Source organism: Xenia sp. Carnegie-2017, unplaced genomic scaffold, assembly GCF_021976095.1.
Source record: "Xenia sp. Carnegie-2017 unplaced genomic scaffold, XeniaSp_v1 HiC_scaffold_22, whole genome shotgun sequence".
Lineage (NCBI taxonomy): Eukaryota > Metazoa > Cnidaria > Anthozoa > Malacalcyonacea > Xeniidae > Xenia > Xenia sp. Carnegie-2017.
The window spans coordinates 837,755-859,366 of record NW_025813485.1 but is presented as its reverse complement, the minus strand read 5'-3'; the positions used below and the strand labels follow the sequence as shown (position 1 = coordinate 859,366).

The following is a 21,612-nucleotide window of genomic DNA, read 5'->3' as shown; positions in this document are numbered from 1 at the left end:
TATTTTGACCTAAAAATTTGCTGGTGAAAAGCGCTTTCGAAATATGGTATCTTGCTAATAACCTCACTCTTTTGCTTGCATATAAAGTTCAAGAATTAGCAGTTTTTCCTTTCTTGTCTTAAATTTGTCCGTGCTGAAATATTGATAATCATTTCTTTGCTGGTTTTTTATTCATTTGGTAATTTCTTCATGTTCTATTTCTTTGGACGTTCATTTGAGCTTAATATCCTTTGTTCTCTGTGATTTGGAAATTGTGTTGTAGTTGATAGATGAAGGACCCTATGATTGTTTCAGGAAGTTGTTACATTATATTTTGAGAACAAGCTTGAGAGCTTCGTCTTGTCTTCTTTCAAAATTTATCGTGGAAACCAAAAATTTTCCCGAGAGAAAGCTTTCAATCACGAGATGAAAGTTGACCAGTACAAATTCTAATATCGTTCCTGAATTACCAACGACTCTGCTGGTGTTCTTGGTGTTTCTTAACGAAACATATTCAATGAAATTAATGATTTACGCTAGACAATTTGCTGTATGTACATAGCAAATCTGCTTTTTCAAAAAAGTTTTACAAGAAAAAATGTTGAACAACGCTCGTCTTTGTCCTTTGACCTACACTACATTCTTGATCTTATGACCATCAACTTGCGGTATAAGATTACTTTATCACTCAGTTACAATAATTGACAAAACAACGAGATGAATTTTGAAGTATTTCTTTTATTAAACTTATTGCCTTTGGCAAGAGGAGGTAAACAGCCAAATATTTTGTTTATATTTGCTGATGATTATGGTTTTAACGATGTTGGTTATCATGGTTCCGAGATTAAGACACCAGTACTTGATAAACTTGCAAAAGAAGGTGTCATTCTTGAGAAATATTATGTTCAACCAATTTGTACGCCAACAAGATCAACAATGTTGACGGGAAGATATCAAATTCATACTGGTTTACAACACGGTGTAATCAATCCTGCGCAACCAAACTCTATTCCTCTTGATGAAACAATTGTCGCAGAGAAATTAAAACAAAATGGTTACAAGACTCATATAGTCGGCAAATGGCATAATGGTTTTTATAAAAAAGAATGTATGCCAACATACAGAGGTTTCGATACATTTTTTGGATATCTTACAGGAGCTGAAGATTATTATACCCACGTTGCAAAAGATCGTGTTCGCATAAATAAATCATCATATGCACAATTCTATGGTTATGATTTGCGTAGAAATGAATCAGTAAGTACAAAAGAAAAAGGTGAATATTCCACATTTATATTTACAAAAGAAACTCAAAAGATCATCAGGAATCATGATACAAGTTCTCCTATGTTCTTATACTTGGCATTTCAAGCTGTTCATTCTCCTTTGCAAGTCCCAGAACAATATATCAAACCATATGAAGGGATTAAAGACACCAACAGACGTATTTATGCTGGAATGGTGTCAGCTATGGATGAAGCCATAGGCAACATAACACAAACACTCAAAGAAAAAGGAATTTGGAACAACACTATCTTGATATTTAGCACTGATAATGGTGGTCAAGTGTATCAAGGAGGAAATAACTGGCCATTAAGGGGTTGGAAGGGATCATTATGGGAAGGAGGTATACGTGGAGTGGGATTTGTCAACAGTCCTTTGTTAGCAAAACCAAAAAGAGTCTCGTATGAAATGATTCATGTTTCTGATTGGTTTCCAACATTGGTAAAGTTAGCTGGAGGTGATTTAAATGGCACCAAACCTTTAGATGGTTTTGATGTTTGGGAAACCATCAACACAGGCGAGCCTTCCCCAAGGAATGAAATCTTGCATAATATTGATCCAGTTAAGACTCCATGGTATCGTAAAGCCTGGGAATATGGTCATAAATGGTGTCCACAAGCTGCGTTACGTGTTGGAGACTGGAAACTACTTAAAGGTTGTCCAGGAAAGTCTGGTTGGTTTCCACCACCAAATTCAAATGTTCATTTGAACTCACAAACAGATTCTAGTAACAAGACTAAGAATTTGTTTTTGTTCAACATAGCAGAAGATCCAGAAGAACGACATGAACTATCTTCAAAGTTTCCAGAAAAAGTTAAGGAGTTATTGGCCAAGCTTCAAGAATACAATAATACTGCAGTACCTGTGAAATACCCTAAACAAGATCTTGCCTCAAATCCTGCATTCTTTAATGGTGTCTGGTCACCTTGGATTGTTTCCAAACACGATGATGCAACTGCATAATTGCTGTAATTTGGTCTTCTATATTCAAAGCCATCATCAGAGAATATATTTAATATTATTCCTTAGGAATAAGATTTGGTCTTCTGTTATGGCTAAGATTTCTTTTAAATTTTCTCGTAATATTTAATGTAATTTACGCCAAAAGTTTCTTTTGTTGCATCAACATCAGTTTACATTTTGGCAATAATTGCAGTGAGTGCGTGTATTTTTTGATGTATAACCAGTAGAGTGTATAGCCTGCACAGTGTATAGCCTGCACAGTGTATAGCCTGCACAGTGTATAGCCTGCACAGTGTATAACCTGAAGCTATAATCCTTCTCTTCAGCTCCATTAATAAGTCGCATTATTTTAAATCAAAAAGAATAACATATATACTCTACTGAGAAGGCACTGCTTAAAAATGAGTAATTATCAATTGTTTGACAATAGTTTGGCTGTTAAAAACCAATTCTTTCTGAGATGAACTCAAAATTTACGACCACATTTCTTTTCATTTGTTGATCAATTTCCCAAAACAAAAAAAACTTTATTTAATCAGTTTATTTTTCATACGATATATTTTAATCGCCATATAAAATTACATGTAACAGAATATAAACATTCCTTGATACAAAATAACGTAAAATTATACATTTCTCAGTTTATTATTTAACTTTTAAAGAGAGAGTTGTTCACATTTTATCTTTAGCAAGCTTCGTACAGACCAATTTAATGGCACGAGTTCAACTTTATCGCCATGATCGATAGGTTTCTTAAAGTGACAACCTGCCACTTGTTTTTGAAATTCTGTCAAACCTACCTCACGAATTTTAGTTCTTTTGAGCAATCTTATAACATTATGTCGAGGTTTTTTTAAAGCTGTTTGCAAGTCATTCAATGTCACATAGTTTTTACGTCTAAAAATAGACATTTATGCTGAAGAAATGGGACTGAAGAGATAAAATTAACAATTGAAATACTTACCCTATCACAATACCATCCTTAACCACTGGAAGATTATATGTAGGTAAATGAGGAGAATCACTCCATTCAAATTCCACGGTGTTGTTTGGCTTTACGTCAGATATACCACTAAAGACGTCTTCTACAGTTTTGCTATCTTTGTCTGAAATATGTACAAGTTACATACATTATTATTTGAGCAGAGAAAACAAAGTAAACACAATAGCATCGAAATATGAATTTAGGGAGGAATGATCAGCCCTTCTCGCCTTCGTTCTAGAGGGTAAAGATGAGCCTCAATTTCCCTTCAAATTTCATGGTGCACTTTCCAAAAATCTCCCAATCATAACAAAAAATTAACAGAATTCAACAAACAAAAGATCGAACATGCTCGCATAGTAACACATGGAGTAACACTGCGGTAACAAATTATAGCAATTCACAAGATGTGACAAAAGAATGAAGAACATTTACACAAACGTAGCTACTGTTACCTAGTAGAGAACAAGAACCCTCGAACTCCCATCGATTCTATAAGCAAGAAAAATTGCATTTTATAAAAAAATGAAAAAACATGTGAGAAAATTGCAAACACACAACATTTATGGTAAATATTAAAGACTCGTATCATCTTACTTCATAATCGAGAGAAGCAACCTCGTTTCTTTCATCATTCAAATATAAGTCCCCAATACATCCTGACAATATAAGAAGTATTTTTTTAGTTCACATATTTATACAGTCGTACAATAATAAACACAAGAAATGGTTCACCTTTCAGATAGTCTTTGGTTTCTGGACGTTTAGCACAGTCAAGTAAAGTACGACCAGAGTAAGTAGTAATAAAAGGATCAGCATCAAAAGATAGTAAAAGTCGAAGTGTCTCGATGCACCCGTTGTCAGCAGCGTCATGAAGTGGTCTGAACAAAAATAAACATTTCATACTTGAAGTAAAAAACGAAAACCGAAAATTATTATTTTTAACTATTTACAATGGCATTTTACTCATGAAGAAGCAGCTGGAATGGGGGTATCATGTTGCGACTTGTTGTAGGGGTAAGTTAAAGTCAACTACATCACTGTATCGAGGGCTATTATCACTGTATCTTTAGTTCAATAGAAACTGAGAAATATGTTAAACACATATTACGCTATACAATACCTATTTAAATTCTAACATATATAATACGATACCTATTTAAATTTTAATGTATATAAAACGATACCTAATTAAATTCTAACGTATATAATACGATACCTATTTAAATTTTAATGTATATAAAACGATACCTATTTAAATTCTAATTCATATAATACGATACCTAATTAAATTCTAATGTATATAATACAATACCTATTTAAATTCTAATGTATATAAAACGATAGCTATTTAAATTCTAATGTATATAAAACGATAGCTATTTAAATTCTAATGTATATAATACGATAGCTATTTAAATTCTAATGTATATAATACGATACCTATTTAAATTCTAATGTATATAAAACGATAGCTCTTTAAATTCTAATGTATATAAAACGATACCTGTTTAAATTCTAATGTATATAATACGATGCCTAATTAAATTCTAATGAATATAATACAATACCTAATTAAATTCTAATGTATATAATACAATACCTATTTAAATTCTAATGTATATAATACGATACCTATTTAAATTCTAATGTATATAATACGATACCTAATTAAATTCTAATGTATAAATACGATACCTAATTCCGTCATTTGAACAAGCATTGACATCAGCATTATACTTGACTAGAACTCTGACAACATCGGAATGACCACGTGAACATGCTTCGTGTAACGGTGTCCAACCAGCATTATCTTTTGCATTACTGTCGCTTCCCTGTTGAATACAGTGATAGACTGTCTCCTAAAATAAAAAAATTCATCAATAGGGACAAAAATGACTAAAAAAAATGATGCACGCAACAAATATTAAAACGTATTTATCAGTACAAATGATAACACAATTTTACTTACATCGTAACCAAGTCTGGAGGCCTTATGCAAAACTGTTTCACCAGTGTTTCTGTTTACAGTTAAATTGCGCTTCTCTATATACACAAAAAGTAATATTAAAAAAGTGTCAAAAAAGGTTTAAAATAACTGAAATACTGAATATGTCGAGTCTCTAGGTTTTACAGACAACGCCCGGTGTACATGCTTGTAAAACAAATTTATAGGCATTCAAGGATAGTGCAAAGTTTCAAAATAACACTGCCTTTTAACTACAATCGAATCAAGCACGTGTAAAATCAACCATAAAATTTTTCTTTTCTTTTTATTCATGTATCATTAAGCAAACATCCATTGACTTCATGACAAATAAAAACTCAATCACAAGCTGTAGTCTAAACAATCACATGTTGTCTTGCTCTCCACGTTTTGCATGTAAGCGATTTTCTTTTTGTCCAATGATGTAATGTCTATAGTTGTGTATTGTCTACTTTACTTTTACGTATAGAGGAAATATGCCCGGATGTAAACGGTCATTAGGGTAATGAGTTTGTTTAAAACAAATGTACTGGAGAAGACACTGACAGACAACATTCAAACAAAATATGATTAAAAACATGAGCAATCCATAAAGCAAAAATAGTTCTGTTGAGATACCTCTGTTCTCAAACTGCTCAGCATCCTTGAATTTTTCATCCAACTAGAAAGAATATTGTTTAACGTTTTATTCAACAATTTTCCAAAGCATTTACATAACATTATTTGAAATTCTTTTACACTGACAAAATAAAATGGCAACATCACTCCCACCCCACCCCCCCCAAGAAAAATCCTTACCTCCAATATATCTCATTCTTTTCTCTACATCAAAATTCCTATGTCTTTACATGTTGTCATGTAGAGTATATACAAACCTCTTGTTTTAACATTCCTTGTTTACGAAGACTGCTTTTAACTAAATCTCGCATTTCGTCATCTTTCGCGACAATATCTTGTTTCACAGCTTTATTTCCAACAGTTTCAATTACCAATAAAGGAATATCTTTCACAGTCTTCTTTGGAGAACATGAAGCAGGAAGCTCGTCTTCTTCTGTCAACAGATATATACTTTTTCATTAATAACAACTTTCGAGGAAAGGAAAAATTACTAAAAGTTTGGAATTTTAAAGTGAGCTATAGGTGACAGTGATGTCTGTACGATATTTCTTATCCTTTCTCATTTTTATCCTCTGAAGATGTGATGAAGTATATTTAAAAAACATAATCTACAATTCTTAAACAACATACTTGCGACACTACTCGAGTCAGGTTTTATTGGTTCAATTTTTTTGCTACGAGTTCTTGATCCAAGAACCACAGGTGAAAAATCCTAAAAATGAAACAAATTTACGTTCATACATACTCAATGTTTTTAATATTTTCATATGTTGCAAAATGACGGTGATAACGTCATACCGAGCATTAAAATCAACTTTCTCTCAGCAAAGCAATGAAATCTGATGCAAATACAGCACAAACAACACAGTACCTTAAATCCATTGTAAGATGGTACTAACATGTACGTTTTCACTCGATGTCTTTCCCCACTAGCTTCTAAAACAAACAAAACAGCCATACAAGAGTTAAAGATGCAGTTTTTTATGGTCGAATGAGCTACTGCTAACCTGATTGTTTGGGCTGTGGCTTTGCCTGCTTTGGTGAATTTTTTACAATCTTTATGCAATGATTACTTTTGACAGGAGGGGGAGTTTCATGATGATTATTTTTGACAGGAGGAGAACTTTCAATATGTTTACTTTTAACAGGAGGGGGAGTTTCTTTTTCACCATCTAAAATAGGACAAATTAAGAATTCAAAGAAGAAAGTTTCCATACACAAATTACATTCTTAAACTATAATTTTACCAGATTTTGTCTCCAACTTCTTTGTCAAGACTTTCTAAATGTAAAATTACGGTTTATGGGTAAATTGAAAAGGACAACAAAGTTGAAAACGTAGACAATACAAAAAATGAACATAAAACACTATAGCCCACGTGAAAACTCAGTACGTGTAATTTTCTCAACAGTTTTTAATGCACGTTCTGTTTGAAACATTTGGCTGAACAAATGCACAACTTAAAATGTTCATGTTGGTATCAATACTTCTAAAATCTGCAAAGTACAATTGGTATTTCCCTATCTAATATTTAATCAATCACAATATAACTCAAACATACACGCGCTTCAAACCTTTTTCACGATTTTTTTCTTCGAGACTTCAGTCTCTTCTGGTGATTTTGTCAAATCCAAATTTTTCTCTTTCTTCTTATTTTTTAATCCGTCAGTTTTATTTTCAATATCTTGACGAAAAATTTTAAAGTTTAATGTAATTTTTAATTATCAATGTTGTCTTTCACTTATGTTACAACACACCGTGTTTCTCCACAGCAACCTCATTTTTTATAAGTTCCTTCTCCTTCTTAGTACATGGAATGCAATTCTATAAAGGAAAACAAAAAATGTAAGTCATCTTCAAATTTTGGAGTTACAACCAAGCATGCCTAACGATAACATAAACAAAATAGTACAAAGTAGTTTTAATGTGAAAGTTTTGGTTCATGAAAGAACACGAGTTAGGAAATCTTCTAAAACACCTCAGCAACAAGCTTTCTCCGTTGTTGTTTTCGTATTTTCAAAGGCACATCTTCCTCATCCACTAAAAAATTAAAAAGCATCCAAAATAAAACAAATCGTAACCTGTATTTTACACACGTAAACTATGTGTATTATAGATTTATAGCGCAACGAGTTTGAACACGATATTACCTCCAACAGAAACTTTTCGCTTACGTTGGGTGTCACATGACTTCTTAGCCTGTTTATAAAATTCATTGATATTAAACCAAAAAACGAATGATTAGTGTTCATATAGAAATAATATTGATTTCATTGCAAAACATGAATTGCAAATATTTGATTTTTTTATTACTTACAAGTTTGAAGATAAAACACTGAACATTAAATTTCACAATACACGAATTATTGTAATTTCAGCCCTTATTTACTCGTGTAATCATCCAGTAATGTATGATTTGATCTTGTATGGTTTATTCAATAAATCTTGTTGTTTGAAGCAGCCAAGAAATATCTCACCTGATTGTTACTTTCATTGTTTGATTTGTCACTTTCACAAACTGATTCCTTTCTTGTTTGTTTCTCTTCAAGTTCTTTAAACATCATGAGCGCTCGTTGCAATGCTCTTTCTTCACGTGTTAATAATGCAGGATCACGTGTTAACAAATCAGGATCATCAACTGTTTCTTCTTTTGTTTCTATGCCAGAATTATCATCATCCATGATGTCAGTTCCTGTCTTTGCTTTCTTCAACAACGAACTTTTATCGTGATTGTCTTTAAAATTTGAATTTTGTTCTTGTTTACTTGAGTTAAACGTTTTTGATGATGGTGAGACATGTTTTCCTTCTTTCTCAAAGCTTTTATCTTCACTTTTTCGACGTCGCTTAGTTACCTTTTCCAACAACTTTGCTTTTTCTGTTTGCTGTCTTTTTCGACTGCTTACCCTCACATCTTTACTCGTAGAACAGATTCCGTTTGTAGTTTCCGTACTACGCAACGAATTATCAATTGATCCAGAAAGTGTATTTGTACTTTCTGACATTTTACTATTTAATAATTCAATTTTTTCATCATATGTTGTTTTTCGATGAGAAATTTGTGACGAGAGAGTTTTCCCCTTTAGACCTTTTGTCTTTTGGTCTCCTAAAACTCTTTTTTTAACGTTCTTCTTAGGAGTCTGTCCGACACACTTATCAATTTTTGGATTTGAAATCACGGATGCAGATGTTGATGTTGGCGTCAAGACAAATGAAGCAGGTACGAGTCTGACCTGAGTATTCTCAGGAATAATCGATGTTTCATCAACAACTGTTGTGACGTGTGCAGTTTGATTTCCAGCAAAGTTCACGACCATTTCACGTGGTTTGTTACGACAAACGGACTCCGTGGTGACAACACTATCAAGTCCAGGTATTTTTACACAAGTGTTTTGAGGATTACTGACAACTTTACAGTTGTTATTAGGATAAGGTAAATTGTATTGTAAAGTAATCAATGGAGTATCAGTTTTCGTTTTTGGTGGTAAGGATAACTTGGTACCAGATCCCTCTTTTTTTGAGCTTGACACAGTACAAGCATTCAATGGTTTCAATTGTAATTGATTATTTGAAACATTCAAATTTTGTGTGAGGTAAAACGGTCCTCCAGCTTTCGTTATAAGAAGAAGTTTAGGTTGAGTAGACTTTGATGTTGTTTGAATATTAGTGAATTGTTGAGAAGACAAATCGCCTTTAATGATAAAACCAGGAGGAAGTTTATTTAATACAATAGGTGCTTTTACACCGACTTTAGGTGGGCTAGTTGGCAAAATAATTTGTTTTTGTACAGGAACATTTTTATTGGGTTGAACATTCTTGTCCACTGTCTGAAAATTTTTGACAGCATTTTTGGGAGCATCCGTCTTTTTTTCGTTAAGTTTTACAACAGGTTGTTGAAACTTATCCTCCAACTCGGGTGGTTCATCCCTTATTCTGCACATACTAACAAAAGATGCCGTATCATTGTCAACACGATTTTTTATTCTTGAAATATCGTCAAACTTTGAACTGTGTTGAACAACTTTATTATCCAGCTTTACTGAAGTTCCTTTCATTGTAAGTTGTTCAGTATTCCCATGAACATTAGCATTATTACCTGGCGTACAAAAATCTTTCCGTTCGTTGTTCTTTAAGTTCTGCTCGTTCAATGTCACCGAGTCAACTTTTGTTTGGACTTCGGACGGGGAAGAAAATTCATTCGGTTTTGATGCAGTTGTTTTTAACTGTGCAACTTGACTAACTTTCTTTGTAAGATTTGTTATGATGTCTTCAACACGAATTTTTTTGTTTTTCATTTTTGAAGCTCTTCTTGGGGTGGTCCATCCATCTTCAATCTTATCAACTACCAATGGATAACATGAAATTTATGTAAACTACACTTACATCATTCACTATACCTAAATATTGAAATGTGTAGGGGATAATTTGTGTCCATCCACGTATTTCATGAAAGGCAGGTTTAAGGAGCTAATATTCTAAAAAGTGCTGAGCAAATGCAGACCTTGTGGTCAGCTGAGAAATCTTTACAATTTGATTTTGTTCAGTTTAATACTCAAAGTATAGTACAATCAAGTAATAAAACACACAAAACGAAGACTTTAACTTATATAAGAACCAAGGAACGATTGCTGGCAATCTTTGTAAGCTATTAATTCTTGTACAATGTAAGTAACATTAAAATGATAACTAACGATTTTGCAAGTAAATAATATGACATGACGATAATATTTTTGCTTCATGTTAACACAAAGGTACGTTTTACCGACGAGTAGACAATGTGTTTTATTAATTACTACTTGTTATTAATACCCACCACATTTCCTACGATTCTCAATGGTTTTTTTTTTGTTTTTTTTTTCCGTTGAGTCACCTGAATTTTTCAGGTTCATGAGACAATTGCTTAAATTGTCCAGCAAAGTGCGAAGATCATATCTTCATTTAATACGATTCTCAATCTTATGCACACAGCAAAAATGGGTATATTGAATAATGTATACTACCTTTGTGAGATTTTATCGTGGAATTTTTTATTGGTTCGGACTGACTGCTCGTTTGATTCACAGGAAGGGCGATAGTTTCCATTTTATTTTATTTTCTACCGGTGTTTTTCTTTCTAATCTAAAAAACGTTGTTCACTTTTATAAACTTGTGATTATCAAAAAATCAATAACTTTATTTCAAGAACTATCTTACACTCAGTAGTACAAATGACGATTTTTTAGTGGTCAATGAAAACAAATGAAAAATACTATAACCATTTATCTAAAAAGTAATATAAAGAGGCTTTCATGCCTACAAAAATTGATCTATGTAAAGTAATGAGAAAAATGGCCTTGTTTTGTTAAAGAAAACCTCACATTAAAAAACATATTAACGTTGTCTCTAATCATTTTCTAAGCAAAAACATTTTTCAACTGACCATTTTTTAAACCCGCTATGGGTCATCTGGACATACACCTCCCAATCACGAAAACCACATTTTCTGGTGTTCAAAAATTCGATGCTTGTCGCAATTATAGATTTACCAATACTTTATCATAGTCAAAATAATATAATTTTATACAAAAGCTCGTTTTTTTCGTTGAGTGACAAACAAAACAAAAACAATATCGACAATATGACATCAGACTACGTTTGTCAGTCAAGATCACAAGATTTCCAATATGAGCACTGCGATTAACTATGAATCAAAAAATAGAAACTTGAAATAATGACGTTCGAGTAAAGAAGATAACGAAATATTCTCACTGACCACCATCGTCAGATTTACAATGGAGCTAGCAAATACAATATTCACAACCTGTAAATTATCGCGATAGCTTGCATACATATATTATTTATTAAAACACTCCGCGCAAACTTAGTAAACTTCTTATTCTAAAGCAAAACTATTACGTGTCGAGCTACGAAGAACCTGGTAACGAGCCGCATGCTCCGCCATGTTACATATTTAAACATAAAATTTAAAGTAAGTCCTTAGGCGGCTCCCCGATAAATCATTATCTATTACCAGTAGTCAAATAGCTCGGATATATAGTTACTGAAGCTAAAAACGGAGAGCTCAAAGCCGCTAAATAAAGATCGTCGTTTACATGTGACTAAAACGATCGTTGATATTTTCATTGTCTATCGTATTTCTCCCTTCAATTTAAACATTTCCTAAAATCTTGAGAAATGACATCTAGTAATTCAAACGAATGAGATTCATGCAAATTGTAGTCGACAATAGGTTCCTTTATTCAGCTTCAGACCCAAATCATTTCCTCTAAAGCTTTCGCTTTGTCCATCTCGTGGCTCACCTCTCCACGAACAAGATCGATCACCGTCATGTTTAGCACTACATGACTTGTTGGTAATAAATCTTAAATGATGACTTTTTACAGATTGCGTTAAATTAGTCAATGCATGACCTAAAGTTTGCTTTATCCAAACTATACGATGAACTCTTGGACGTTTTCATAAACTAGTATGTACCGTGTCTTCGCAAGCTTGTCTGTAGTACGCAATGTCGCATGCCGGATGTTCGCTAAATTTACCGTCATGTTTAAAAGCTTTTTTAACATAAAATAATATACCTGTATTACTTGAACAACACTTCATAATCTTTCGTATCTTTCGAGATGTGTATTTACATTATTCAATGCTTGGATTTCAAGTTTCAAGCGGAAAATTTCGACATCGTTAAGAAGGTTCACATGAATGTTGATCTGGCCTCATTCTGATGTTGGTTTGTGACGGCGCGAACCATTGCATTTGAGCTTTCGGAAGTCCCCGGCAAAAATATCTTACTATAAAATTGAAGTTCGGAGATTAAAAAGTTCAAATAGGTGTTTTATTTCACAAAAAATATTCCGTCGCAATTTCATATTGATATAGTGTGAGTTTTAAAGCAAGCATTTTGGCAAATTTACTGCCTATTTTCTTTGGGCTATAGGTCTCGTACCAAGCCGTCGTATACTCGGTTCACTTTCGAGAACTAAGATGGCTACTTCACAGCAAAGACATATCGTAACTGCGATGGTTTTCTTCCTATATTTCATGTTAAATGTCTTCTTAGGTGAGTGCTTCTTTAGTTAATGAGGTTTTTTTAGTATATGAACGCCAATTTACGTTTGTAATTCTTAAAATACCCGTGTACTGTTTCATGGATTATATCATGTGACTGTATTAAAATAACCTGGACTACCGTCGTTCACGGCTATATTTTTGAAATTTACATCATATTTGGCGATTTAACTTTTAATTGTGTATTTTACAGTATCTTTCAATAACCTTGAACAACAATTTACTTTTATAAACTTGGTGATGTGTTAAATGAACGTCACTGTGTGAATGATTCTTAAGAGATATATTCAATTAAAGCAAAATAATTTATTTTCCATGGAACTGAATAGTACCCCAAGGCACTTCTTTCAATCATGCATATCTATTTTGTGTAATACTTCCCAAAATAACTCAGTTATTGATCATATACTAGATTAGAAACCTGAATTAATTTAAAGCAGATTTTTATCACTAACCTCAGAACACTTACTAAAAATTTGGTCACATGGTACCATTTTGTACCTAGAATTCAATTCTATTCTGTCATACTTATAGTCCTTTTATGATGATTCTTTTCTTGCCATTGTCTTCATGCAAATGAAGTGAACATTGTACTTATAAAAGATAGCTTTTACTAAAAACATATAAATTCATTTTTGACGGTGTGAATTTCTAGCTGAAAATCTATCATATGTGCAAATTTGTATATTTAATTTCATTCATAGTAATTTATTTAAGTCAACGAAGCTTGTTAAGAAATCTGACAATTTGTGTAATATCTTGCAGGTTTAGTTACATCAAGCAGTAGTAACTGGAATGATCCAGCAATGGTAATAACTATTTAATATTTAGTTTATGAGAAAGTATATTTCCTTACCTCTGTCTTGAGTATTTATAAAAGACGTAATTTTTTTTGATAAACATTATTAGAAATGAAATTGACCGACAAAAAGCAAATGTGTTTTATGCAATAAAACTTTAGCAGTAATCTCAAACAAAATGCAGAAAAATGGATTGGGTTCGTGTTGTGTTACCTAACTAAACACGTTTGCTTTAAAGTAATGTTTCATTTAAAATTTACACTTAATACCTTGAGATATGTTTATTCTTAAATGATGTATTCCTTAAAATCATGTTTGTATTGAATAATGTTGGTTCATTCACAATGTTTTAGATACAATTTTTATTGCGTATTACAATCATAAACTCTTCATTGCGTTGCTATTTATATAGATTTCAAACATTGACGTTGGTAATATAACTTTCGTTAACGTTCCAAAATCCATATCGCTGCGACCTACTGCTGATAAAAATATAAAAGTTGAAGATGTTCCCCAAGTAATTACGTTAGCTTTAGGTTTCTCATCCTTACAGGTATTACAAAAGTGGTTTTTGGAAATCATTATTTTAAAGCATTGTATAATTAACGCGTACTTATTGTTTATTGCATTTTTAGACTGTACAGTGGAATGGTTTGTCTGCAGGAAATCTATTTGAGCATCCAAAGGCAACGTTTTGTTTATCATTGAATATTTTCGTAAAGGTAACGACCTTTTCTATCACAAAATCTGTAAAATGTAAAAAAGTATAGAAACACCATTTTCTTAATGTTGCCAATTCATAGAGACTTATTTCTCGTTCACTGAAGAATCGTCAACTTTCACTGTTCTTAAGGTAACGATCGTCAACAGTTTTATTTAATAATAACTTATTGTATGTAAATTATGATATTTCTATATTTACCAGTTCCATAATTCACGACCTGAGGAAGTTAGATCAAAAACCTTGCATGCCTGATTCCTATTTCAATCTGTCGCCATGTTATTAATATTTATACATTTTTTACAGAATAAAGAAAACTCAATCGTTGATATTTTCCGTTTATCTTCAAAGCAAAATTTTGCTACGCACATATCAAATGTGTTAAAGAATAAACCTCTTGTTACATCATTCTCTGCAGATATGCTGGTAGTATATATATATATATATACATATAATAAAACTTTTTGTCTCTAATATTTTTATGGAACTCATGTTTCTTACATGTTACTTTTATGTGTTAAAGTGACATCATTTTTTTATAGCTTGCTCGCGCAGCTGCTGCATCAGGAAACAACGCGTACACCATCAAGTGGGAACCTCAGGTATTTTGATGAAATAGTTTTGAACTTAGTTGTTTTTCAATTCTTTGTTTCACTTACGTTGAATGAGGAACACGACATACGAGGCTTGAAGAAAAGGGATAAGGGGGATAAGGTGGGATAAAGGCTGTAAGAGGGTGTGTAGCATTGAGTTAAACCATATGACTTTTGATTGTCAACGTTGTTACCGGTATTTATAATTGCGTGGTTGTATTTTGATTTAGGTAAGGGCAATAGCGAAGTAGCGATCATTAAAGAAAAACCGTTTGTCGCTTGGGAAAGAAAATCTTTTCAATTTTTGTTTCTTTTGCTTATCTTAGGAACAATCATTTCAAGATGATTCAAAAACGTTTGATCTTACACAAGACAAGGTAACATACTTGATGATCCTTTAGTCAATGAAAATACACATATTGTCGTTCGATACGCATGATTTGCAAAATATTTTTGGAAATCTTTTTAGATAATGAAGATGTTTGAATCTGCCGACTTTGGAAAAGGTGTGTTTGTGTTTGCTTGTTTGTGCTTTATAACCATAAATTGTTAGGCCTCTTGTTTTTGTTGACGAATGTCAAAATTATTTGGGTTGCCTTTATTCTACATTACGCATACAATCAGCTATTTTCAACTAAAGCCGTTTCAAAAATTATGGCGTCGTATATAATTTTGCAAATCATGTTAAAATTTGTTGCTGTCTCACAAAACTTACTTTCCCTTGCCTACGGTAAAGCTTTTTTTTGTCTTTGCAGGTGTGAAATATCACGTTGAAGACAAAATGTTTTGTGTCACACAAACCAAAAAGAAAGAAGTTTTTTTTGATATGAACATCAAGGTTTGTTAATTCTGAGTAGAATTTTCTACTTACATTTTCATAAACAGCTGTTATAAATGTAGTTTTTATTTGCCTATTTTAGGATGATTTCCTCTTCTTTGCGGAGATGCAAACACTATTTTACCTTTACGAGAAGGTAAGAAAAGCTGCCTACTATGTCAAGTAGACATTATTAAAGAAGAAACGTAAAAGTCATCTGTTTTGTTGACATATAACTTAATAATTGTCTTGTATGCTCTATTTACTGTAGGTTAAAACTTTTAATGAATTAATTCACGACGAGTATGTAGATCTATTTACTTTCGGTGTATCAACCATAAAGGTAAGACTGTCCAAACGTAGTAAGTGATTATCAACATGTCACGTGACTCTAAGGGTTTACGTGACTGAATTAGCGAACATATTTTCTAGACTTATTGAAAATTGAATTCTAGAAAAGCTGTTACTCATCTTTAAAATATATACCAATTGCCTTATGAATATCATTATTATCACGTGACTATACTTAAATAAACGAAGTGTTGTCATGATTTGAGATTATTTTATGTGTCACTTGCAAATGAAAACCCACGATTTTGTTTTTTTTCATAGCATGTTTACTGCACTACAACAAAATACGGCTCGTATTTTCTTCCTGATTTGTGTGTAAAATTTATCTTATTTTCTTATAAATGTTTTAGGGGATTTCTCAACGATACGGAAGTAATTCACCTAAAGTTGACGCCGCATTTTATGTGCTCAAAAACACCATTCCGAAGGTCTTCCTTTTTTCTATTATACTTCATTTAAGAGTTTTAAGTTAATTTGTATTTCACTTCATTATGAGTAGGTTAGTCAATTATTTAATGATCTCTATAATGGTGAAGCATTAGTCGAGATTGTTGGCTGGAGAGAAAAAAGGTCAGTTATTTTTAATTAGGTAGAATAAGTTAAACATCCAATGTGCAAATTGTGATCATGTAGAACAAGGTTTAACAAATTCATATTGAAGTTTGATCTACTTTGACAGAAATCAAGATGAAAGTCCCTCTCCACAGCTTATCAATGGTGTAAATAATGATCGTGATGGAACTATTCGTTTTAAACGGGACACATTATTGGTTTGTACCACATCAAAAATAGTTAATCAAATCCTGAGCGAATGAGTATATATATATATTTTTAATTATAGAAAAATGATGCCCGCAAGAACGATAAAAATCATGCCTCATGTAATGATGTTTACAACGAGGAATTTCCGACAATTTTCAATATTTCCCTTTGGTTGATGATAATTCTCGTGTTAACCGTTTATGCTGTTTCTATTGTCATGTGGTACATGGATCCTGGTCGTGACAGCATCATATACCGTGTTACAAGTCAACATATCAAATCAGAATAATGCTTGACGTTTCAATATATTTATGATCCCAATATTTTTGTCGTATGAAAAAGTGTTAATTTAAATGTTTGAAATGTCGTGTTGCTTGCTTCACAATATCACACTCCCATACTATTACTCTATGTTTTCCACTAACAAACACTTTAATTTATTTTTTGCATGTTCAACCTTAATTAAAGCCTTTTAATGTGTAATTTATACGCAAGCTCAGTTTGTCTAAACTGAAACCTTTAAAAATCACTGGTTAATGCTGCACTAATTTATACAATAAAAAAATTAATCCTTTAATTCATAAAATTTCATAAAATAGACGAATGTGACAATTATTTCAATAATGCTCAATTATGATATCTGTTAACAGTTATTGTATTCATTGTCAAGCGTTGTTTAATGATTTCTGTTGGCATTTTACAATTTTATTAACTTTTGCGTTTAAACTAAACTATGATTTTGTAATTGCTTCTTTTGCGAGTTTCATCACCATTCCCGCTCCACGTTTTAAAAGTAAATCTGCAAGATGCAAACCACATTTCTCGGAAATTTTTAAAATATGTTGAAGATGTTGAGGAATTATAACGCAAGTCGACGATACGTCGGATAAATATTCGGAGTTTCTAGTTTGTACGTTTTCATTCAATGGTAAAAATTCAGAAGCGTCTCCAGTTAAACATTGGCTGCCATCCAAACTCAAAACTGACCCATGAAGTACTAACTAAAAATATATGTAGTATTGAAGGTTAAATTTTACTTTATGCTATATGCTCATATAACATAAGTACTCAATCATTTCATATGTGAACTAGAACATTTTTTTTGCTACGCGTGCCCATCATGACATCGATAGCATTGAGTTTTTCTACACAATATATTTTGACTTACTTTATTTTCTTCAATGGTTGATGACACACCAACAGGAGCACTACAGCCTCCACCCTTAAAATGATTAAAAAGACTTAATTCGAAATAATGTTCACAAAACGCTGATTACAGTTAACAACTTTGGTAGAACTCACCAATCGCCAGAGATAAGCTCTTTCTGCAGCACAACAGATTAATGTTTCAATATCAGTCAATTTCGACAATAAATCAAGTGTTTTCCAATCGTTTGTTCGTGCCTCAACAGCTAGAGCTCCCTGGAAATATTCATGTATCGTGAAATTAAACATTGCATCTCAAAAATATTTCAAAAACGGAGCTTATAACTCAAAGTCATTAATAATAAGATGCCTTACCTGTCCAACAGCATAAAGACAATCTGGAGGTTTTAATATCTGAAATAAAATATAACATAGCGAACACACAAATGTTGGCGGTAAAAATTTATTTTACCAGACAAAATGTAATGTTATCGATTGTCCTTAGTTTCCCTACCTCACTTATCCTGTGGTGCCAGTTCATTCGATGAATACCAGCAACAGCCAAAACTATTCCATCATATTTATTATCTTCATCAAGCTTTTTCAAGCGAGTATTTAAATTTCCTCTCTACAATCAAGTAAATCAAGGCAAACAAAACGTTTCATTTACTATTGTTGGTTATAAGACGACACTTATGGAGCTTTATCATGTACAGATAACTGAATGCTTACTATCTAAAGGATACAATTGTCTCAAAATTTAAGTGAGAATAATTTCTTTTAAGTTGCGCTACACGACGCAAAGAACTTGTTCCAATAACACTAAACAAAAATCACTTTTCATTAAAAATCTTGAAAGACATGGCTCACTATGAACGAAGGCTTTGCGTGGTAAGATTTTAATATTCACTTTAAATAAATAAGAGCCAACTTCCATTTTGTAAAAACCTACCATCCTGAAGGTAAAGTTGCCAATGTATGTCCATTGTGTTTTTCATGAAGTATCAACGTATCATATTTATTATCACGTCTGAAATATATTATTTAGTTGAGACAAAATCATTCGATGAAACATAAATTAATGTAGAATTATAAATATTCTCACGGAAATGGCTCCAATTCCTAAACCTTCAGGTAATGCTGTAGGAAGATCTTTTAACGAATGCACAACAAAGTGAACTCTGAAAATAGGTTTGCCTACCTCTAAGATAACAATAGCAACTATAGGCAACTTATAAAAACTAGCTGGTCAACAAAACAATGCAACATTTCATTCTTTTTGGCCTTATTAATGACAAAAGTTGCTAGACTTAAAATAGATTGTAGTTGGAACTTTTAAATTCCAACCTTCCATCAAGTAAAGCATCCTCCAGTTCCTTAGTAAACAATGCCTTTTCACCAATCTAATATAATCACCAATAAACTTATATTTCACCAATATAAGTGATCACTCAAGATCTTCAAGTAAGGAAGTTCATTAACAAGTGTTAAAAATAACAAGCAAACCTTTGGCAAAGCTTTATCTAATACTTTATCCCCCAATGTGTCAAGTGTGACTAAAAAAATGGCAAGAATACAGGTTTGTGCAACTATTTATTATTAAATTCCACCTTTCCTATTTTGAGCTTTATCTGTGGCATTGTCAACTCAAAAGTTTTGGTCCTGTTGTGCAAATTTTTGACATTGAATAAAGAAAAATTGCATAGCATGACTAAATAAGAAAGTTAGCTTTGCTTCTGAGCTTTATTTTATCTAATCCTACACATCATCCTCCAACATATTGGGCACCACCTTACAAAATTTGTTCTTTTCATGATAAATTTCAACTATCTTTGACTTCAAAACACATGAACTTTGAAATATTGATAATTTACGGTTGGGGTGTGGGGGGGGGTGTGGGTGTGGAGGGGGCTTATTGATCTTCCTATGTCAATGGTAAAGAAATGAATATTATATAATATTATGACATTACCAATTTCAAAGTTAATTTCTGAATAAATCTTCTTGATTTCATCAATAATGAATTTGGTTTGTATTAACGCAAGCTGTAATAATATCAATCAATGAATAATGACTCGTGGTAAAATAAAAATGATAAAAGACTTGGCTATGATGAATTCCACATACAAAAAGACCTATTTTACAAACTTCAAAAGCGAATAAATTAATACATCATTAGAAACAAATTGACTGAAAAGCACATCATAAATTTATAGTTGCTAACCTGGCTCTTTCGTGAGCCTACTTTTATCACTCTTCTAGTATCTTCCATTACTTTATAATTTATATGACAAAGCGCAATAAAATGTCTCAGATTGTATGTCAATGGTCCGCTATATCAGTGTTAAGTTAGTAACTTCACATAACATTTTAACTGACACCTGTACGTGTAGGGAAGCAAATTACATAACTAACATTCGTTCATTAATCCGTTTCCGTTTCTCTCATACTGGCCTGATCGCAGGCTAGCGCCATTTTGAATTTTAGCTTCATATTACAAATTTTGCTATTGCATATCTTTTTGCAATATTGTGAGTTATATTTCCACAAAGTTCAGCAAAGACATGGCACATTTCAGAGCAGTGAAATTAGTACACGGTATTTTTGGTTCGAGAAATGTTAGAACGGCATCTGCTGTTATGGCCAAAGGAAATTTGGATCCTATTCAAGAACTGTTTGTAAGCAAGTTAGGAGAATACAAATCTAAAAGCAAAGGAGGAAAACTTGTTGATGCTGGCGAGGAAGCCGATGCTAAAATAGAGAAAGAAATTGCTCAGCTACAAAGAAGATATGGTGGAAATGCTAAAGAATTGGAAGAATTTCCGAATTTTAACTTTGGACAATAATGTTTAATCATCAACATTTATAATATATAATACTGCTATTTTCAAGAAGATAATTACTCGATTACTGTCTCTTTGGAAGGATAGGTTTTGATGTAACCTCTGTTTATGGGGTAAAAGTGTTGAATACTTCTATTAAATGTCAATTTTCAGTGTGTTTATTATCTATATCGTTTTATATGTTACTGTATACACCACCTCAAGTTTGTCAAGATTCACATAACCTCCACTAAAAAATCCAGTGAATTTAGTAACTCATTCAAACAACAAATGAACCTGCATAATTCTAAATTCATAATGGCGTTGATTAAAAACAAAATACTTTTCCAAGTTTTCCATTAAGATGGATTTAACGAAAGGATGCAGAGAAAGTCATCAAAATTGATTTGATGACTTGATGTACCATAAAATATTTACATTGATGATAAATGTTCTACTGAAATAAAAAAATACAAGGATGCAAAAATAGGCAATGTTTCAAAAAAATACTGCTGCAATCTCCCACGGCAACGTAACATACAACGCTAACTTTTTGCATCTCATCATGGTTCGATTTCGTTTTTTTTATTTCATTTTTTTTCTTTGTGTGCAGGAGTTCTTTTCACAAAAATAAACTTAAACATCCAACGGAAATGTAAAGTTTCAAATAAAAAACTTTTCATTATTCTAATTTGAATTTGAGCAATCTTCGAAGAAGCAAAATA

General features: G+C 32.2%; 4 protein-coding genes across 5 annotated transcripts; 2 read left to right on the top strand and 2 right to left on the bottom strand.

Annotated features, from left to right (window-relative positions):
- Positions 1–651: 651 nt before the first annotated feature.
- On the top strand, positions 652–2,893 carry LOC124445399 (arylsulfatase B-like). The gene has a single exon (XM_046996124.1). It carries the CDS (start codon positions 697–699, stop codon positions 2,224–2,226), a length of 1,530 nt encoding a protein of 509 aa, XP_046852080.1. The 5' UTR covers positions 652–696; the 3' UTR covers positions 2,227–2,893.
- Positions 2,766–13,384, bottom strand: LOC124445397. Of its 2 annotated transcripts, XM_046996119.1 has the most exons (21): positions 13,331–13,384; positions 12,386–12,598; positions 10,811–10,928; positions 8,291–10,152; positions 7,964–8,012; positions 7,792–7,853; positions 7,571–7,637; positions 7,388–7,497; positions 7,061–7,094; positions 6,821–6,985; positions 6,685–6,749; positions 6,444–6,525; positions 6,071–6,246; positions 5,814–5,856; positions 5,181–5,254; positions 4,907–5,070; positions 3,944–4,089; positions 3,806–3,867; positions 3,664–3,700; positions 3,191–3,332; positions 2,766–3,123 (listed from the first exon to the last, which is right to left on the bottom strand). In XM_046996119.1, exons 3-21 carry the CDS (start codon positions 10,890–10,892, stop codon positions 2,883–2,885), a joined length of 3,663 nt encoding a protein of 1,220 aa, XP_046852075.1. In that variant the 5' UTR covers positions 10,893–10,928; positions 12,386–12,598; positions 13,331–13,384; the 3' UTR covers positions 2,766–2,882. The 2 variants fall into 2 exon arrangements, with proteins under 2 accessions (XP_046852075.1, XP_046852076.1); XM_046996120.1 differs by lacking the exon at positions 13,331–13,384 and having other exon boundaries at positions 6,685–6,746; positions 12,386–12,694.
- On the top strand, positions 12,767–17,577 carry LOC124445401 (renin receptor-like). The gene is made up of 16 exons (XM_046996126.1): positions 12,767–12,867; positions 13,641–13,684; positions 14,088–14,228; positions 14,311–14,397; positions 14,479–14,528; positions 14,703–14,822; positions 14,939–14,998; positions 15,316–15,366; positions 15,459–15,495; positions 15,745–15,827; positions 15,910–15,963; positions 16,078–16,149; positions 16,508–16,585; positions 16,657–16,727; positions 16,837–16,927; positions 16,999–17,577. Exons 6-16 carry the CDS (start codon positions 14,817–14,819, stop codon positions 17,206–17,208), a joined length of 813 nt encoding a protein of 270 aa, XP_046852082.1. The 5' UTR covers positions 12,767–12,867; positions 13,641–13,684; positions 14,088–14,228; positions 14,311–14,397; positions 14,479–14,528; positions 14,703–14,816; the 3' UTR covers positions 17,209–17,577.
- LOC124445400 (porphobilinogen deaminase-like) lies at positions 17,468–20,480 on the bottom strand. The gene is made up of 12 exons (XM_046996125.1): positions 20,290–20,480; positions 20,038–20,110; positions 19,572–19,621; positions 19,413–19,468; positions 19,175–19,246; positions 19,018–19,101; positions 18,812–18,887; positions 18,580–18,693; positions 18,441–18,479; positions 18,222–18,341; positions 18,088–18,141; positions 17,468–17,920 (listed from the first exon to the last, which is right to left on the bottom strand). Exons 1-12 carry the CDS (start codon positions 20,335–20,337, stop codon positions 17,651–17,653), a joined length of 1,056 nt encoding a protein of 351 aa, XP_046852081.1. The 5' UTR covers positions 20,338–20,480; the 3' UTR covers positions 17,468–17,650.
- Between the last annotated feature and the right edge of the window lie 1,132 nt (positions 20,481–21,612).